General features: G+C 42.0%; 1 protein-coding gene across 1 annotated transcript in view; it reads right to left on the bottom strand.

Moving 5' to 3' along the window:
- GPD1 (glycerol-3-phosphate dehydrogenase 1) overlaps nt 1-6406 on the bottom strand; it is a 62332-nt gene extending 55926 nt beyond the window's left edge. The window contains exon 1 of the mRNA XM_033939156.1: nt 6250-6406. Coding sequence (XP_033795047.1) covers nt 6250-6293 — 44 coding nt within the window. The 5' untranslated portion in view covers nt 6294-6406. The remainder of the gene's footprint in view (nt 1-6249) is intronic.
- Nucleotides 6407-16224: the final 9818 nt, after the last annotated feature.

Raw genomic sequence — 16224 nt, 5'->3', positions numbered from 1 at the left:
TAATTTTGAGGGTCAGCTCTACTCACAAGTTTCAAAGGTTAACCAATTGAACGCTTTATCGTGTCTGTTCTTTGCCCTGTACTGTCATCCTCAGGATCACACCCTTCCTTCCCATCTTGCTCCCTGTAGGACACTAATGGGCTGAAGAGTGACTTATTTAGGGAGGGGGGGGGGTTATGCCTTAAGTCACTCTTTTCCCTTTTCCCTGCAGGCTTTCAGGGGGTATGGGGAGCAGGACACCCTCTACTGCCCTGTCTTTAGTGTGAAAAGAAAGAACACTAGTTCCATTTCATGCTGTTCCTACAGAAATTAAATCCTGAGATTAATTCCCCCCCACTTTTTTTTTTTTTGTTAACCAAAAGAACCCTACACTGTATGAAGTTGTGACTAATCAGCCAATGAATGAAAGTTGAGACTTTCATCCAGACAGACCCATGACACATATCTGGCTGTGTCAGCAAATTCTGTTTTGAGTGAACCACTGAGCTAGCAGAAGGCCTGGGTGAAGGAGGCAGAAGGGGAAACTACCAAAGGTCACAGGGAAAGGGTGAATGCAGGGCAAAGGGAAAAAGAAAAAAAAGAGACACTCAGTGTACAAATGGAAAAACAGTACTAAATGCAGGGCAAAGAAGAAAGTAGAAAATACTAAACTAGGATAAGATGCTTATTTTGTGCTCAAACACACAAATACTTATTTTCCCCCTCCTTTCTTTTAACATTCTAACCAGCCAAAGCCAGAATTTAAAGTACCCAACACTTCCATGGAGACCGCTCTCTCTTCCTCTGTATGTTCAGACTTGGACAGAGGTTTACATATAAGGGCAAAATCTATCATGAAAATTAATGGGATATTCTGCACCTTGGAATAGAGCGGACCATAATTCGGTGGAGGGGAAAATTACACAACTAGAAGTTATGGAAAATGGGTGCCAGCTTTGCACTGGGTAAAGGTTCCCCTCCCTTCTTCTTTATCCTGGTTTCATTTCACTCTCTTCCTTCTGCCACTCTACTGCTTGTCCCATCTCCTTACCCTGCACTCTAAGGGCCAAAAGAGAGACAGGTGGAAATCACTAGGGAAAATTTTCATGTCATTTTCGTTTGGAATTTTTTTCATTTCCAACAAATTATGTTTGCACACTCTTTCCCAAAAAGATATGCTTGCATAATAAGTTTGTGTATGAGCCCTAGTGCACACTCTATAGGACATATTATCACCAGTGGATGGCATTCATTTCAAATGATAGCCCATCCCTATTGAAGTGCTTAAGCAGGGAACAGGCAAGGATAGGGTATGATTTAGACCACAGAGCAATGTTTCGCCAAGTCAGTCCTGGAGCACCCACATACCAATCAGGTTTTCAAGATATCTCCAATGAATATGCATGATACTGATGTGCATATACTGCCTCTACTGCATTCAAATCTCTATCATGCATATTCATTGTGGATAGCCTGAAACCCTGTCAAGGGGATACTCCAGGACCAACTTGGGAAACACTGATCTAGAGCCATTTCTTATCCCTCGCCCAGAGGCACACCTAGCCAGGTTGTCATGACTACCAAAATTAATATGCAGGAGATATAGTTGTATATAGCAAAGCATCCATGCCATACAAATCTGTCTTCTACGTATTATTGTAGTGACCCTGAAAATCTGACTGGCCAGGCATGTCCCCAGGGGAAGGCTGAGAAATACTGGGCTAGACTAGGGTCAGCAACCTGCAGCTCATGAGCCATATGGCTGCGGCTCTTCTCTCGCTTCAACGGGTTAGGGGCAGACCTAATTCGATGACAGGGTCGCACCTACAAACACGGTTGCTCTGGTATCCCAGCCTCTTCAGGGTACTGTCAGGTCTCATCCCAAAATAACTTATGGAATCTTTTATCATTACCAATTCTAAACATTCTAGGAAATCTCACGGGCTATATTCTTTCCCATCTGCTAAGGGCTGTAAATTCAAAAAATTCCAACAGCATATGCTATCTTTGCAAACAGCTTTATGGGCAAAGGATTTGAATCACTTATTTACGTCTTTCTACTCTTACCAACAGTTTTGTTGTACCTTAAAAATGCATCTTTTTATTGAATCTTTTGGGAATTAGATATACTTTGTGGTTGAAATTCACTTGTAATCTTTATCTTTTGTGAACCGAACTTGGGTCTTTATCTGCCGTCATCTACTATGTTACTACGAACTTAACGGTATTTGTGGTATAGAAGCGAGTTTTATGTTATATGTTATGTTCGCCTGCTATAAATGTATTTGTGGCCTTTTTTATTTTGATGGAGTCATGTTTAATTTCATTACTTGTTGTTTTTCAGAGTTGAGAAGAGTGGGACTGCATGGGTTTCTCTGAAACAGGGAACAAAGCACAGGGATTCTGGAATTTGCAAGTTAAGTGGAGCCTCATAGTGGTTGAAAGCAGCAGTTAGGATTTGCGTACTGATAGGCTGGATTTGGCGCTAAGGCCCTGAAGCAGTGGTTACCGGCCACAAAACGATCGTCGGCCTGGCCTGTTTGTGTTCAGTGGTTTTTACCATTAATCATTCTCGGCTATTTTTTTTGCTCCCACCTGCTAACTTTAAACTTGTGTAAAAGTTTTTTGCCTATGATGCTTGGGTGGAAGAGTGTGGGTACACCTCTCCATTTGTCTGAGGCTTTTCTTTCGCTTAAGTAATAAGCTAGCTTTCTTGGCTTGTGTGGTGCTTTTGTCTTGGAGTGATATTTTTGGATTACACTTCCCTCCGTTTCTCCCTGTATTTTGTGAGCCTCATAGTTATACATAAAGGGACAGGTTCTACAAATGGCCCAGTATTGGTGGCCACCTAAAAAAAAGGACACCGATCGCATGCCAGTCATGCAACAACGCCGTCTGTAGTATCGTGGCTACGTAAAAGGTAGGCGCTGGAATGTAGGCCAGGGTTTTAAAGGCTAACATTTCCGTCGCCTAAACTTTCAAGAGAATCGTGCCTAAGGAGGCACTTTACAACGCTTAATGCCACTTCCAGCGTTACCCATTACAGTGGCGTTAGATGTGTAAGTAACATTTGTAGGCGGGATATGGTGGCCTCTTTGCGGCACCTCCATTTTTCTTTATAATGGCATTTTAATTGGTTTTTAATCGGCACAGCCAATTAATAATAATAATGACTTTATTTTTATATACCGCAATACCACAAACAGTTCAGAGTGGTTTACAGAGGAAAAGACTGTATACAGACAGCGATATTACAAAAAAACTTTTAAAATTGCATTAACATGGTAAGATTAATCAAATTTTTCCTGGAAGTGTTTTAGAAGTACATCATGGTAGACATGGAGTCAGAGAAATTTGTCAAAGAGATAAGTTTTGATTAACTTCCTAAAAGTTTGGTAAGAAAGAACGTTTGAGATAAAGGTGCGCTAGCGTTTTTAGCGCATGCACAAGATTAGTGTGCGCTATAGCGCGCACTAGCCGAAAAACTACCGCCTGCTTAAAAGGAGGCGGTAGCGGCTAGCGCACGGAGCATTTTAGCGCGCGCTAAAACCGCTAGTGCACCTTTGTAAAAAGAGCCCAAAGTTGGTTAAACATTTATTCCGTTTGCTTGCTTGGAATGATAATGTTCTATCAAGGAATTAAACCAATTAAGGTAGATGCCATTTTTAGAACTGGAGCCTATTTTCTGGCTTCAAACGCTGCAAGAAGCCATGTTTTCCAGCCGACACCATGCTTTCCTAGTATGTGCAGCAATTTTGGGGCCTGGGCTCCCGCTTTTGCAGCAAGGAAACTATTTTTGATCCAAGAACATACTTTTCTGCAATTATTTTTCATCATTTTGTTGCTAATTAGGGATACTAATCAATATTTTAAATACAGATACCCTTTGCCTGTTCTTTAAGCATAAAATATGTTTTCCATGCATTTAAGGGGTTACCATTGTTTTCTGTATTATTCGACAATGGGTCAAACTCATTTATCTCAGATAACCGAGACTGTACTGTATTGTCTCTAATTATATGAGCATATTTACTATATGAATTAAGTACTTCTGAAGCATAGTATATATTTTTGATCTAATTTTATAAAAACAACAACAACAACAAAACAGAAAGGACCTATGTTCCAAAAACACTAGTGAATCCAAAACAAATCACAGGCCTGCTATAAAATTTAAATTGTGACACTACCGATGAGCAATCTTCTAGACCCAGATCAGATAGTCAGTGACACAAAAGCTGGTCAACCACAAATAAATGCAACTCTGGACTTCACACAAGACCCAGCAGGTTGACAACTTGGCTTCATCCTTCCACGTCGACTGTGATCAGCTAAACTGATTTCAGTTTGATTGTGGCCAATGTGCTTATTCTAACCCAGGGTTTTCCAAAACGTCCGTTTCCTCCACCCAGTGACACTGTAGGCCTTGTTGCATCAGCCCACGCAGAGAGCAAGTGCAGCTGCGCTGAATTATCGAAGGCCTGTGCAACAAGAGAACCCCTGAGGAAGGCTTAAAACGCCAAAACACGGACCACATTGGGTCTGAAACATGTTTCCATTCAGACGCTATTTGTTGCTATATTCATGAGCAATTAGAATTTTTTCAAATATATTCTGTGCTGATTTTTTTTAAAAAGTCATTTTAAGCATGTATATTGCCACCTACATGCTGAAGTGACTTTCTAAAATCACCATTAGTAAATCAAGCCTCTTGTCCTTCTGCAAGCTGTCGGAATAGCATCAACCCTGTTAGCCAGGCCTTCTACCCCAAAAGGTATGCAGAAAAGTAGTATAATTCTCAAATGCAGGGGTTCTGAACCGAGTTCTCCAGACTCACCCACAATGAATATGCATTAGCATACAAGGAAGAATGCATGCCAATGTATCTCATGCATATTCATTGCAGATATCCTGAAAATCTGATTACCTTTGTGTATCCTAAGACCTAGACTGAAAACCACTGCTCTAATGAGATGGCAATATGCATGAATGCTAATTATCTACCAGTGCAGAATGTTGAAAACCCACCAGCTTTTCTGAACATTGAGCCACAAAGCACTGGATAAGGGACTGGTTGTTCAGCAATTCCAGGCATAATAAGAAGTGGGTGAAAGGCAGAGAGTGATGGAGGCAGTGATCACCATCAACCCTGGCAAGGTTATGTGCAGAGAGAAAAATGCAAGCTGCTGGGCTGCAAACAATGAGACTTTTGTTTTTTACTTTTTGTTTTGAGCAAATGAGTGCAAACAAACCAGAAATTAACTCCTCAGCATTTAATGGGGACTTCTATCTCTTTAATCAGGCTCAAAAACAGATGACAACTTGGAATTAAGGTTATGAAAAGGTACATAACTTTGTCTCCTCCCATTCCACCCCTTCAATCCCTGTTTCCCAAATTCCTCTGCAGGTAGCCAGAGGATTTCAACAATGTTTAGATTCTCTGGTCTGGTACAACAACCAAAGCAATTTAATGTTAGATATAGGTACTTTCTATGTCCCAAATGGACTTACAATCTTGAGTTTTTGTACCTGGGGCAATGGAGGGTTAAATGATTTGCCCAGAGTCACAAGGAGCCACAGTGGGAATTGAACTCATTTCTCATCCCACTGCACTTACAAATAAGCTACTCGTCCACTCTGCAATGATGCCTATTTGCTGCAACTCTGGGTAGTTTCTTTCTCACCAAATACAAAATCTTATTTATTTACTCTTCTTGACTGGCTTAAAATAAGAAGTGCTCTTGTGACAAACCGAGAAATAAAATAGAGCTTTAAAGGCTAAGATACTGAATTTAATTCTGCACCAAAAACTCCCCATTCTGCTTCTGGAATAAGGCTGTGAACAGGACGGTCTGTTCCTAGATTCACCCCAGTGGTAGTCTTGGTTTTCTTAGGGAGTGCATTAAGGAAATTAAAAGCTCGCAGAACAATCTGTTAGGCAAATTTCCAAATCCAAATTAGGTTAGGTCTCTACAAATGAAGTTTATACTTGAAGCAGAGGAAGGTTAAGTGACTTGCCCAAGGCCACAAGAAGCATCAATGAAAGAAGCAGAATTTGAACCTCAGCTTCCCTGAGTCTCAGCCCACATTGCTATACACCTCTGAAAGAGATGCCTCTTTTTTCCTCATTGATTTTTCTCTGCAAGTGTAATTAAAACCCACAGAAATCGCTGACTCTGGACGCTGCTTCCTGGAGCAGCTTTGGTGCTGCGTAAACTCAAGACAGTCCCCGATCCTCGGTCTGTCCCAATCCATGCCAGTGTTACCTACCAGTTTCCTGAGCCCACTATACAAACTTTCCGAGGAGCAGCCATTCTGATCTATGTGTGCTCAGCGGTGAGACGGGGCAGGTGCACTGACAAACCGCCCCCGGTCCCCGGAGAGCCTGAGCCGATCACAGCGCCCAGGACCCACCCCTCTCTGCCCCCCCCCCGCGGCTCCACGTTTTCCCCTTTGCAACAGTGAGCGGCTCAAACTCCGCCCACCGTGTCATTTAGGCTCCGCCCCCGCGCACTGATTGGCTGTTTCCTGTCTATTTCCGCCCTATTACCTTTAAAGGAAGATGGACGCGAAGCGCCCGCCTTCTTTAAGGTGGCGCGTGGGGTCTGTAAATAAAGTCGTTGTCAGCTTCCAGCGTATCTCTGGGTGTGAAAATGCGTTAAACACATTTACTGGTAGGGAAGGGCACATCCAGCCGAATGTTTTATTTGACGCAAGGGGAGTAAGGAAACCGCTAGGAGGGCAGCGTGCAGAAAAGAGCCAGCATCTAAGCCAAGATCTCTCCAGCCAAACCAGAGCCACATGATTTCTCTGGCCAAGTGGGACAAGAAAAGGCAAGGGGGATGTCTTTTCAACCAATAATGAAATTGCTCTGAATAAAGACTTCATTATTGGTTGAAAAGACATCCCCCTTGCCTTTTCTTCTTGTGCTGTTTGCATCTCAAGGCAAGGGGCTCTTCTGCCTGTCTGGCCAAGTGGCCAGACGTTATGCTGCATTTCCAACAGGTGGCGAGTATAGCAAGCCAGTATAACGAGCAGCATGCATGGAAACCAGACTTTGGGCACTTCAACCCAAAGCAGTAACCAAGTGATTTTTATGATCTGAGAAGACAGAGGGCTGATCTGCAAGGACTGTGACAATTACAAGCCTATCGAATCAGGGCTGCCAGGGAGGAGATTGCAGATCAGACCTGGATTTCTGACAGCCCCATCTGTTGCATTATGGGGCCTGAAGCACCAATTTCAATGGGTAGAGTTAGGGACTCCAAAATACTTAAGCATTTTTGAGATGTATGCTATGGGCATCAGCACTTCAAAATGATTAGGTGTCATATAAATTACCTTGCTGTAGACATAATGAAGATGCTTGTTCTGTACTGAGGGTGCTAAGTACTCACTGCACCTACAGAACTGGTTCCTTTAAAAACAGGCTTGCATTGAAGTGCAAGGGGGGGGGGAGGGAGGTTGGGGGTGGTTGAAGGGAGGGTTTGGTCTCTGTGGGTCTTCGTGAAGGACTGACGCAAAATATCGATTGTTTCTGCATTTCCTTTTGTTAGTGGCTGTTGCTTTGCTGTGCCCTGTATTTCTATCTTTTTTTTTTTTTGCATGAACTGAGCAAAAGGACATAAGAATTGCCATACTGGGACAGACCGCAGGTCCATCAAGCCAAGTATCCTGTTTCCAACAGTAGCCAATCCAGGTCCCAAGTACCAAAACAGATTCTATGCTGCTTATCCTAGGAATACGCAGTGTATTTCCCCAAGCCATCTCAATAATGGCCTATGGACCTCTTTTAGGAAATTATTCAAACCTCTTTTAAACCCCACTAAACTAACTAATTTCACCACATTCTCTGGCAACATTTTCTCTAATTTGTTTTAAAGCTACTACTTAGTAGCTTCATTGCATGTCCTCTAGTCCTAGTATTTTTGGAAAGAGTGAACAAGTGATTCACATCTACCCTTTTCACTCCACTCATTATTTTATAGACCTTTATCATATCACCCCTGAGCCATCAATTCTCCAAGCTGAAGAGCCCTAGCTGATTTAGCCTCTCCTCTGAGGGAAGTCGACTCATCCCTTTTATAATTTTCATTGCCCTTCTCTGTACTTTTTCTAATTCTGCTATATGTTTTTTTTTTTTGAGATATGGCAACCAGAACTGCACACAGTATTCAAGGTGCGGACGTACCAAAGAGCGATATAAGGGCATTATAACATTTTCTTATTTGTTTTCCATTCCTTTCCTGATAATTCCTAACATTCTATTTGCTTTTTTAGCAGTCGCCGCACATTGAGCTGAGGGTTTCAACGTATCCTCAACAATGACACTTAGGTCCTTTTCATGGGCAGTGACTCCTAACACAGAACCCAGCATCACATAACTATAGATCGGGTTCCTCTTTCCCACATGCATCACTTTGCACTTGCTCACATTAAACGTCATCTGTCATTTTGACGCCTAGTCTTCCAGTTTCACAAGATCCTCTTGCAATTTAATAACTTTGTGTCATCAGCAAATTTAATTATCTCACTAGTTATTCCCATCTCTAGATCATTGATAAATATGTTAAAAAGTAGCAGTCACAGTACAGACCCCTGGGGAACCCCACTATTTACCCTTCTGCATTGAGAATATTGACCATTTATACCCACTCACTGTTTTCTGTCTTTCAACCAGTTCTCAATCCATAAAAGGAATGCCAATGTGGGCTGCAGTGCCAATTTCTTCCCTATTGTGGCATTTACTGGTAGTGGATCTCATCAGTTGGCAAGCATTGAGCATCCCTGCCAACAAAGGTAAGGAATGTGGTGGGAGAGAGGAAATGCCCCATAAAAATCCAATGCTGGCTATGCCCTGCCTTGAACTAGGCAACTTGGCAGCTTTGAGGAAATGGAGATTAATAAATAAAAACAAGAAAATAATAGGTGATTTTTTTTATTGGACTAGCAATTCATTTTTGGCTAGCTATTGGAAACTAATACCCCTTCCACAGCTCAGGATAGAATGTGCAAAAGATGACAATGGTAGAATGAAGGCATGGGGTAGATAGTGTGTGACCTGCACACAGTGACAGATAAAACTGAAATAAATACAAGTTTAAGTTTCAAGGGCTGAATGAAAAATAATGAGATTCCTCTCTTTTTCTTTCCAAGAAGTAGATATGGTAATGCTGTGCTGGTTCTTCTGAAGCTCATACAGTGACATTTCTGAACCTGCAGTTGGACCGTCATACTCTTCATTGTTGGGTCATAGCGAGAGGAAGAACTTCACACGTTTCGCCATGGCAGATGGGGAAGATGTGTCTGTGAGAGTACGCCAAAGGTGTGTGTTTAAATTTTGTGTTAAACTTGGAATGAGCGGTAATGACACCCTTGAAATGTTACAGCAAGCATTCAGTGGTGGAAGCACTTCAAAGAGGGTAACGTGAGTAACTGATAAGCGCATTCTGGGAGGCCATCCACCGCAAAACAGTCTACTGCATGTCTTTGAATAGTTTTTGAAATGCTGCAAAAAAAATGTATTGAAAGTGAAGGATGCTACTATGAAAAATAAAAATGTTCAGATCCTGTGGAATCATCGGATTCTGAATAAAACCCCTCCCCCCCAAACAATCTCGTTATTTTTCAAACAGCCTTCGTACAATTAAGGCTGTAACTGCTGTGTCACTATAATAATATATTAAAAAAAAAAAAATCACAATGCTAAGCATACAAACACATACAAGCAAAAAAATACCATAACAGTAAAAATGCAGTCATGATAAAAGAAAACCAGTATTGCTACCAAGTTCCATTTATTCAGACCTCATGATTAGAAAGCCAGGTTTCCTCCAATTTATGCAGCTTAGATGATTACAGGAGCTAATGTGAGACTCTGCAAAGCTTGAATAGTAAGCTATTACAATAGTCCAGCTTGATAAACAAGTGTTTGAAGCAGAGAGCTCAAATAGAATTTTACCCCTTAGCGCCCCATCCCACTCACTGTGTCACAGCCACCCCAGGGGGCACAGTGGACGGGGAGATGTTCCTATCTCCCTTGTGGTCTTTGCGACTGCACTGCCCACACAGCTCTAAAGAATTGCCCTGGAAAGAAGCCATGACAACCATCCCACCCCAGGTGTGTGAGGCTCTGGTAGTGGCAATATTTAGTAAAGGAGATGGAAAGTGATATACAGTTTTTGCTGTGTGGTTACAATCAAAGCAGTTTTACATGTTTTTAGACAGGTACTTATTTTGTACTCAGGGCAATGAAGTGTTAAGTGGCTAAATGACTTGCCCAGAGTCACAAGGAGCTGCAATGGGAATTGAGTGGAATTCACACCACTGCAGAAATCATTTTCAAGATAATCCCAAGATTTCTAACAGAGCTTAATGAAGATCTATATTATCAGGAAACACTAGTGATTTAGGCAACCTCAATGGAGTGGTACCAGTAAATGTGAGTTGATTGTTCACTCTTTCAAAAAGTACATACTATAAACTAGGACAGGGATAGGCAATTCCAGTCCTCAAGATCCCTGGGCAGATAGATCTGCATTCACTTCCTGCTTGGTATGTAAATCTCCTGCATATTTGTTGTGAATACTTTGAAAACCTGACCTGCCTGGGGCTCTTGAGGACTGGAATTGCGTACCCCTGGTCCAGGGGAAACTCCATGTAGCTATATAGTAACACATTTACAACAAATAGAAGAAAATATTTTTTCACTCTGCATATACGGTAGTTAAGTTCTGGAACTCGTTGCTGGAACAAGTGGTAAAAACAGTTAAAGGTAGCTGGGTTTAAAAAGGGTTTGGACAAATTCCTGGAGGTAAAGTTCATAAATCATTATCAAAGTAGACTTGGGGAAAGCCATTGCCAGAAAAATATCTGTGAACTATTTTGACTTTGATTGATAAAGCAGTATGTCAAATGAAATAAGCTTATTTTTGAGGTTAAATAGCATGAAATCTTGCCACTTTTTTTTTAACTCTGCCAGATACTTGTAACCTGGAGTGGCCACTATTGGAAGCAGGATACAAGGCTAGATTGACCTTTGGTCTGGTCCAGTAGGCCATTCTTATGTTCTTAGATTTGCCTTTCCCCACCCTGACTATTTAGGCATATGTTCTTCCATATCTAATTAGCAAGACAGTGGACATAAGGAAATATTCATAATCCATACCCTTATTGAGTGTCCCAATGATATATAAAGCTTAAAAAGAGATGGGAAAGACCTGAGCCATGCATGATCCCCAATACCTTATAAAAGGCCTCAGACCAACACTGTACCACCTAACCCAATAGAAAGCAATCAGTTCTACTCAATCTCATAATCTCTGGCATCAAACATTATTTAAAAAACAGCAGAATCATCAGCCCCGCCATCAGGGCAGTACTACCAGTCCTGCATTCAGGGGCCCGGAGCTGACAGGGGGCCCGGGCTCCCCCAGGGTCCTAGGCCGCAGTTCTTCAACCGCTGGTCTGCGGACCGGTGTCAGTCCGCAGGAAATTTTTGCCGGTCTGCGCAGGGCCGGCAAGATTGACTCCCTTCAATTTCCTGCCGGTCCGCGCAGGGCCAGCAAGATCAACAGCTGAAGACTGCGCTGGGCCGGAGAGATCTTGGGGAGCCTCCGACAGCGGCTTTCTCCCCTCTCTGCAGCTCTCCTTTACTTCCCAGCGCAGCGATTAACGAAGGCAGCCTCGGGGCTTTTGCTAAGTCGCGGCTGCCTCTGATAATGCAACTTCCTCTTTCCTCAGAGGCGGCGCGACCCAACAAAGGACCCAAGACTGCCTTCCTGAATCGCTGCGCTGAGAAGTAAGGAGAGCTGCTGGGAGGGGAGAAAGCCACTATTGGAGTCTGGGAAGCTGCTGGGCAAGGGGAAACAGGGACAGCTGCTATTGGACCTGGAGGGAAGGAGAAGGAGAGATGCTACTGGGAGGGGAGGAGGGAAAGGAGTCTGGGAAGCTGCTGGGCAAGGGAAAAAAAAAGGGACAGCTGTTACTGGACCTGGAGGGAAGCTTATGGGCAAGGGGAAAAAAAAGGGACAGCTGCTACTGGAGAGGGAGAAGAGATGCTGCTGGGAGGGGAAGAAGGGAAGAGAGTTACTGCTGGACAGGAGGAGGAGGGAAGGGAGAATGAAAAAAAGGAAGGAAACAGCTGGCAGAGAGATTAGAGGAGGAGAAGGGGAGACACAGGCATGAGAAAGTAGAGAGATTGATGATAGGAAGGGGTCAGCAGAAAAATAAGCAGAGAGGGACAATGATGATAGATCTGATGTAGGAGAGATAAAAATGAAGAGAGCAGTGAAGCTGGAATGAATCATGTAAAAAGGAGAGAGGGGACACAAGCTGGATGGAAAGGGGAGAGGGGCATAGAAAGAAGACAGATACCATATGGAAGGGAGAGAGGACAGACAGTGGATGGAAGGGGCAGATGCTGGATTGAAGAGACAGAGAGGGCAGGCGCTGGAAGGAAGAGAGTGAAAAGAAGATTGAAAGCAGAAACCAGAGACGACAAAAGGTAGAAAAAAATAATTTTATTTCTATTTTGTGATTAGAATATATCAGATTTGAAATATATATCCTGCTAGAGCTGGTATTAGACATAACTGGGGACTGCAAAACCCAGGCAGTGCTTCTTTAGCTTCCAGCTGACTTACGGCGCTCTCTAACCAGGGGGCAGTTGCCCTAGTTGCACTCCTCTAAAACTATTCCTGTCATGTGTGACTGAAGTATTCTGTTAGCATGATATTTCTGTGTAGCATTCTGTAATAATAATTTGGCTTGTTCAGTTTTCTTGATAGTAGAGGGGATATATGTGAAGGGGAGGGGAGACAGGGGTTTTGTTGATCCTTGCTCTGAATTATTTGTATTTATAAAATGACAATTGTACAGAATATTGTTTCTTTTTATACTTTAATAAAATACATTTCAATATATAAAATCATAACTGAGGCTTGTCTGGATGGGATCAGATGATTTGTGGGGACCGAGCTCGCAAGATGGGGCAGAAACGGGGTTTTTAAATTTTAGTCCTAGTAATTTGCCGGTCCACAAAATAATTCTTTTTTTTTCTGCCGGTCCACGGGTGTAAAAAGGTTGAAGAACACTGTCCTAGGCCACCATAGCACAAATTCCTGTATTATGCTTCTGCTGTGCACAACAATAAACAATAAACACTGCTGTCATACTTTTTTTTTGTCCCCTGCTGATTTCCTGATAGCACCCCCCCGGACAAAAGTGGATCCGTCTACCTGGCCCGCGGCCGCAGCTGGCGATATACTAGGTGCATGCCTCTCGTCTCCTGACTCTTTCACCAGGTCCGCCCTGTCTCCACTCCGATTGGCTTGGGCTTAGGGTGCCTAGCCAATCAGGAGACACATCACTTGCCTGCCACTGAATCTGTGAGAGCGAGTCGGCCGGATGACGTCACCACGTCTCTAGGAGGACAGGACGAGAGGAGCAGCACGAGGAGCTGCAGAACTAGTAAGGCAGTGATCAATTTAAACATGTACCTTTCTTCCTCCATCCCATAACACACACAGCCTGGTGGTGATGATTATCAGATTGATTCATGAATATATAATGATTTTATGAGTGTGCACCTCTTCCTTCCCATCCTCCTTAGCATGTCACATACAGCATGTTACATTACACAAAGTCTGTGTAATGTTACATGCTGTATGTGACATGCTGAGGAGGATGGGAAGGAAGAGGTGCACACTCATAACATCATTATATATTCATCCATAGCTGCATGTTAATGATGTGCTCATATGCACTTATTTATCATCATAACATATACATCATTATTAATATGCAGCTGTGGATGTGTAAGGACAGGCTGAGGAGGATGGATGGGAAGGAAGGAAGGTGCACATATCAACATATCGTACATTTTTAACATGCATGATGCAGCTATAGGCAAGCTGAGGAGGATGGGATCATATAGATGTGTATGTTCAGATATGCGCTCAGATGTGTAGTTTTTTCTGATATATTTATTAAGCTTACAGAATTTATAAAAACATATTTAATACTTGTTACAAAAATATTTCAACAATTGTGATCTACTTCTGGCCTACAAAGGTCAAAAGAAATCCTTAACTGAGATTTTACATTCAAAAGTGAATTATAGCTACTAGCACTATTATTTATTAGTTATTTATTATGCAGATGTTTTTTAGTTTGTTATTAGTTCAGTATTAGACATATGTTAGTTTAGAATAGATAGGTATAGATTAGTTTAGTTTAGGTTAGGGCCCTGCTGAAAGAGTCTACCTTGACATGGTTGCAGGCTTACAAATCTTTTGGTCAAAGAGTGCGGCGACAGAGAAAAGTATGTGTGTATTCGGCCCATGGAAGAAGGGGGGGTCGGGGGGGAAGGGCTGCGTGGGGGGCCCAATAGGATTGCTCAGTAAGGGGCCCAGAAATTTCTGATGGCGGACCTGCCCACCCCTATCCCTTTCCTGGAGTCAATCATCAAGATGATTCTGTACCTACCCCTTCCTGAACCCAGATTGAAAGGGGTCATAATGGTCAGATTCTTCCAAAAAATCTAGCAGTTGGTTCAATAGGTGTTAGGAGCTTATAGAATTGGATACATGCCTATTGCCCAATTAAAATTTTTTTTTCCAATCATCGAGGCTTAATAGCCAATTTTGCCAATTAACCCCCCCTTTTACAAAAGCCAGAAGTTTTTAGCACCAACCAGCACGTTGAATTCTCTGCATCGGATCAGCGCAGAACATTCAGCACGCCGGCCAGCGCTAAAACCTCTCGTGCTTTTGTAAAAAAGGGGGTAGGTTAGGCACCATTTATAGAATTTGGCCTCCTGTTATTGACTTTGTATATTAGTAATTTTATGCATGTTTCATTTGTACTTCGCCTAGACTGGTAGTTATCAATAAATAAATAAAAACTAGTGCAACAGCTAGCAGTATAGTAGCAATCATGGTTTTTAAAATAGAATTATATACTTCTTCATTGGCTCTGACCACCACTGCACCCCTAAACACAGAGGGTATAATATTTACTGTATTTTTTGCTATTAGAAAAAAAAAAAAATCTGTTTGCATGCAGAGAAGATTCATGACCACAGGTAAGTGTCCTCTCCCTTCAGTCTGCTCTGAATATGTGCAGATTGGGATTAGAGCTTGCTGTTGCTGTGCCTTATCTGATCACTGACAGCTGTACCTGATTATTGCTTCACCTGACTTATATGCAATACTGGTAAACTGAGTGTCTGACTGGGTTATTTGCACAGATCTTAGGAAATACAAAAGAACTTTGAATTGGTAGCTAGCAGTTCACATCACCTACTGAGCTAGTTTAATTAATTATATCATTGAAATACCATCATTCAACAGCTAGTGGTATACATAATTGTGGAAATAAACTGTTACTGTTACAATCTGGGTAAACAACCCCCCTCCGGGCTCCCCTCTAACCCTCTCTTGATGGCTGGCCGGGTCCTCTGGCTGGCCCGCCTTCTGAATAGTGTCATTCTCTAGTCCACACCACACTCATAGCTGTGTGTTATACGGATTTACAAACCGATTTGCATCATTTTTACTTGTGAAGACTTTTATTAAACTCTCACATTAAGAGCATTGGTTCCACAGCCTTGCTTGTTGTTTGGTCTTTATCTGTTGGCATTTACCATGTTACTATTTTACTGATCAGGTTCAATGACAACATTTAAAATTAGCTAAAGGAGTAAAGCAGATGCTTATAATGGAAAAAAAAAAATACCTGAAATGAAACAATTCTTAAAACAAAAGAAAAAAAAAATTGAAATGATATGAAAAAAATATTATAAACTTGGGAATTTCAGCATCACATTGTTGGGCTCTGCGGGTTATTCAGAACTCTGTGACAAGGTTAATTGGTGGTGTCTCAAAGTATAAGCATGTGATACCTATCTTGAAACAATTACATTGGGTAGCTATGGCAAACTGAATCCAGTTTAAAGTCTTAACACTCATCTATCATACTGTCTATCTGTCCAAATTAAGATTGTAAGCGCTTCTGAGCAAGGACTGTCTATTGAATGTTAAATGTATAAGCTTTTAATTCCTAACTGATTTTTCCACACATCCAGGGAGGGAGGGAGGAGGGGGGGGAATGTACTTTGCATTATTATCTGTTGGGATACAAGTGTTGTTTGATGTATTAATTGATTATATATTCTTTGCACTTGATTTGAAAATTAATAAAGGATTAAAAAAAGAATTTTAAATGTACAGTGCTGTGTATGTC

This window comes from Geotrypetes seraphini, chromosome 3 (genome assembly GCF_902459505.1).
Source record: "Geotrypetes seraphini chromosome 3, aGeoSer1.1, whole genome shotgun sequence".
Lineage (NCBI taxonomy): Eukaryota > Metazoa > Chordata > Amphibia > Gymnophiona > Dermophiidae > Geotrypetes > Geotrypetes seraphini.
This window is presented reverse-complemented; position numbering and strand designations above follow the sequence as displayed.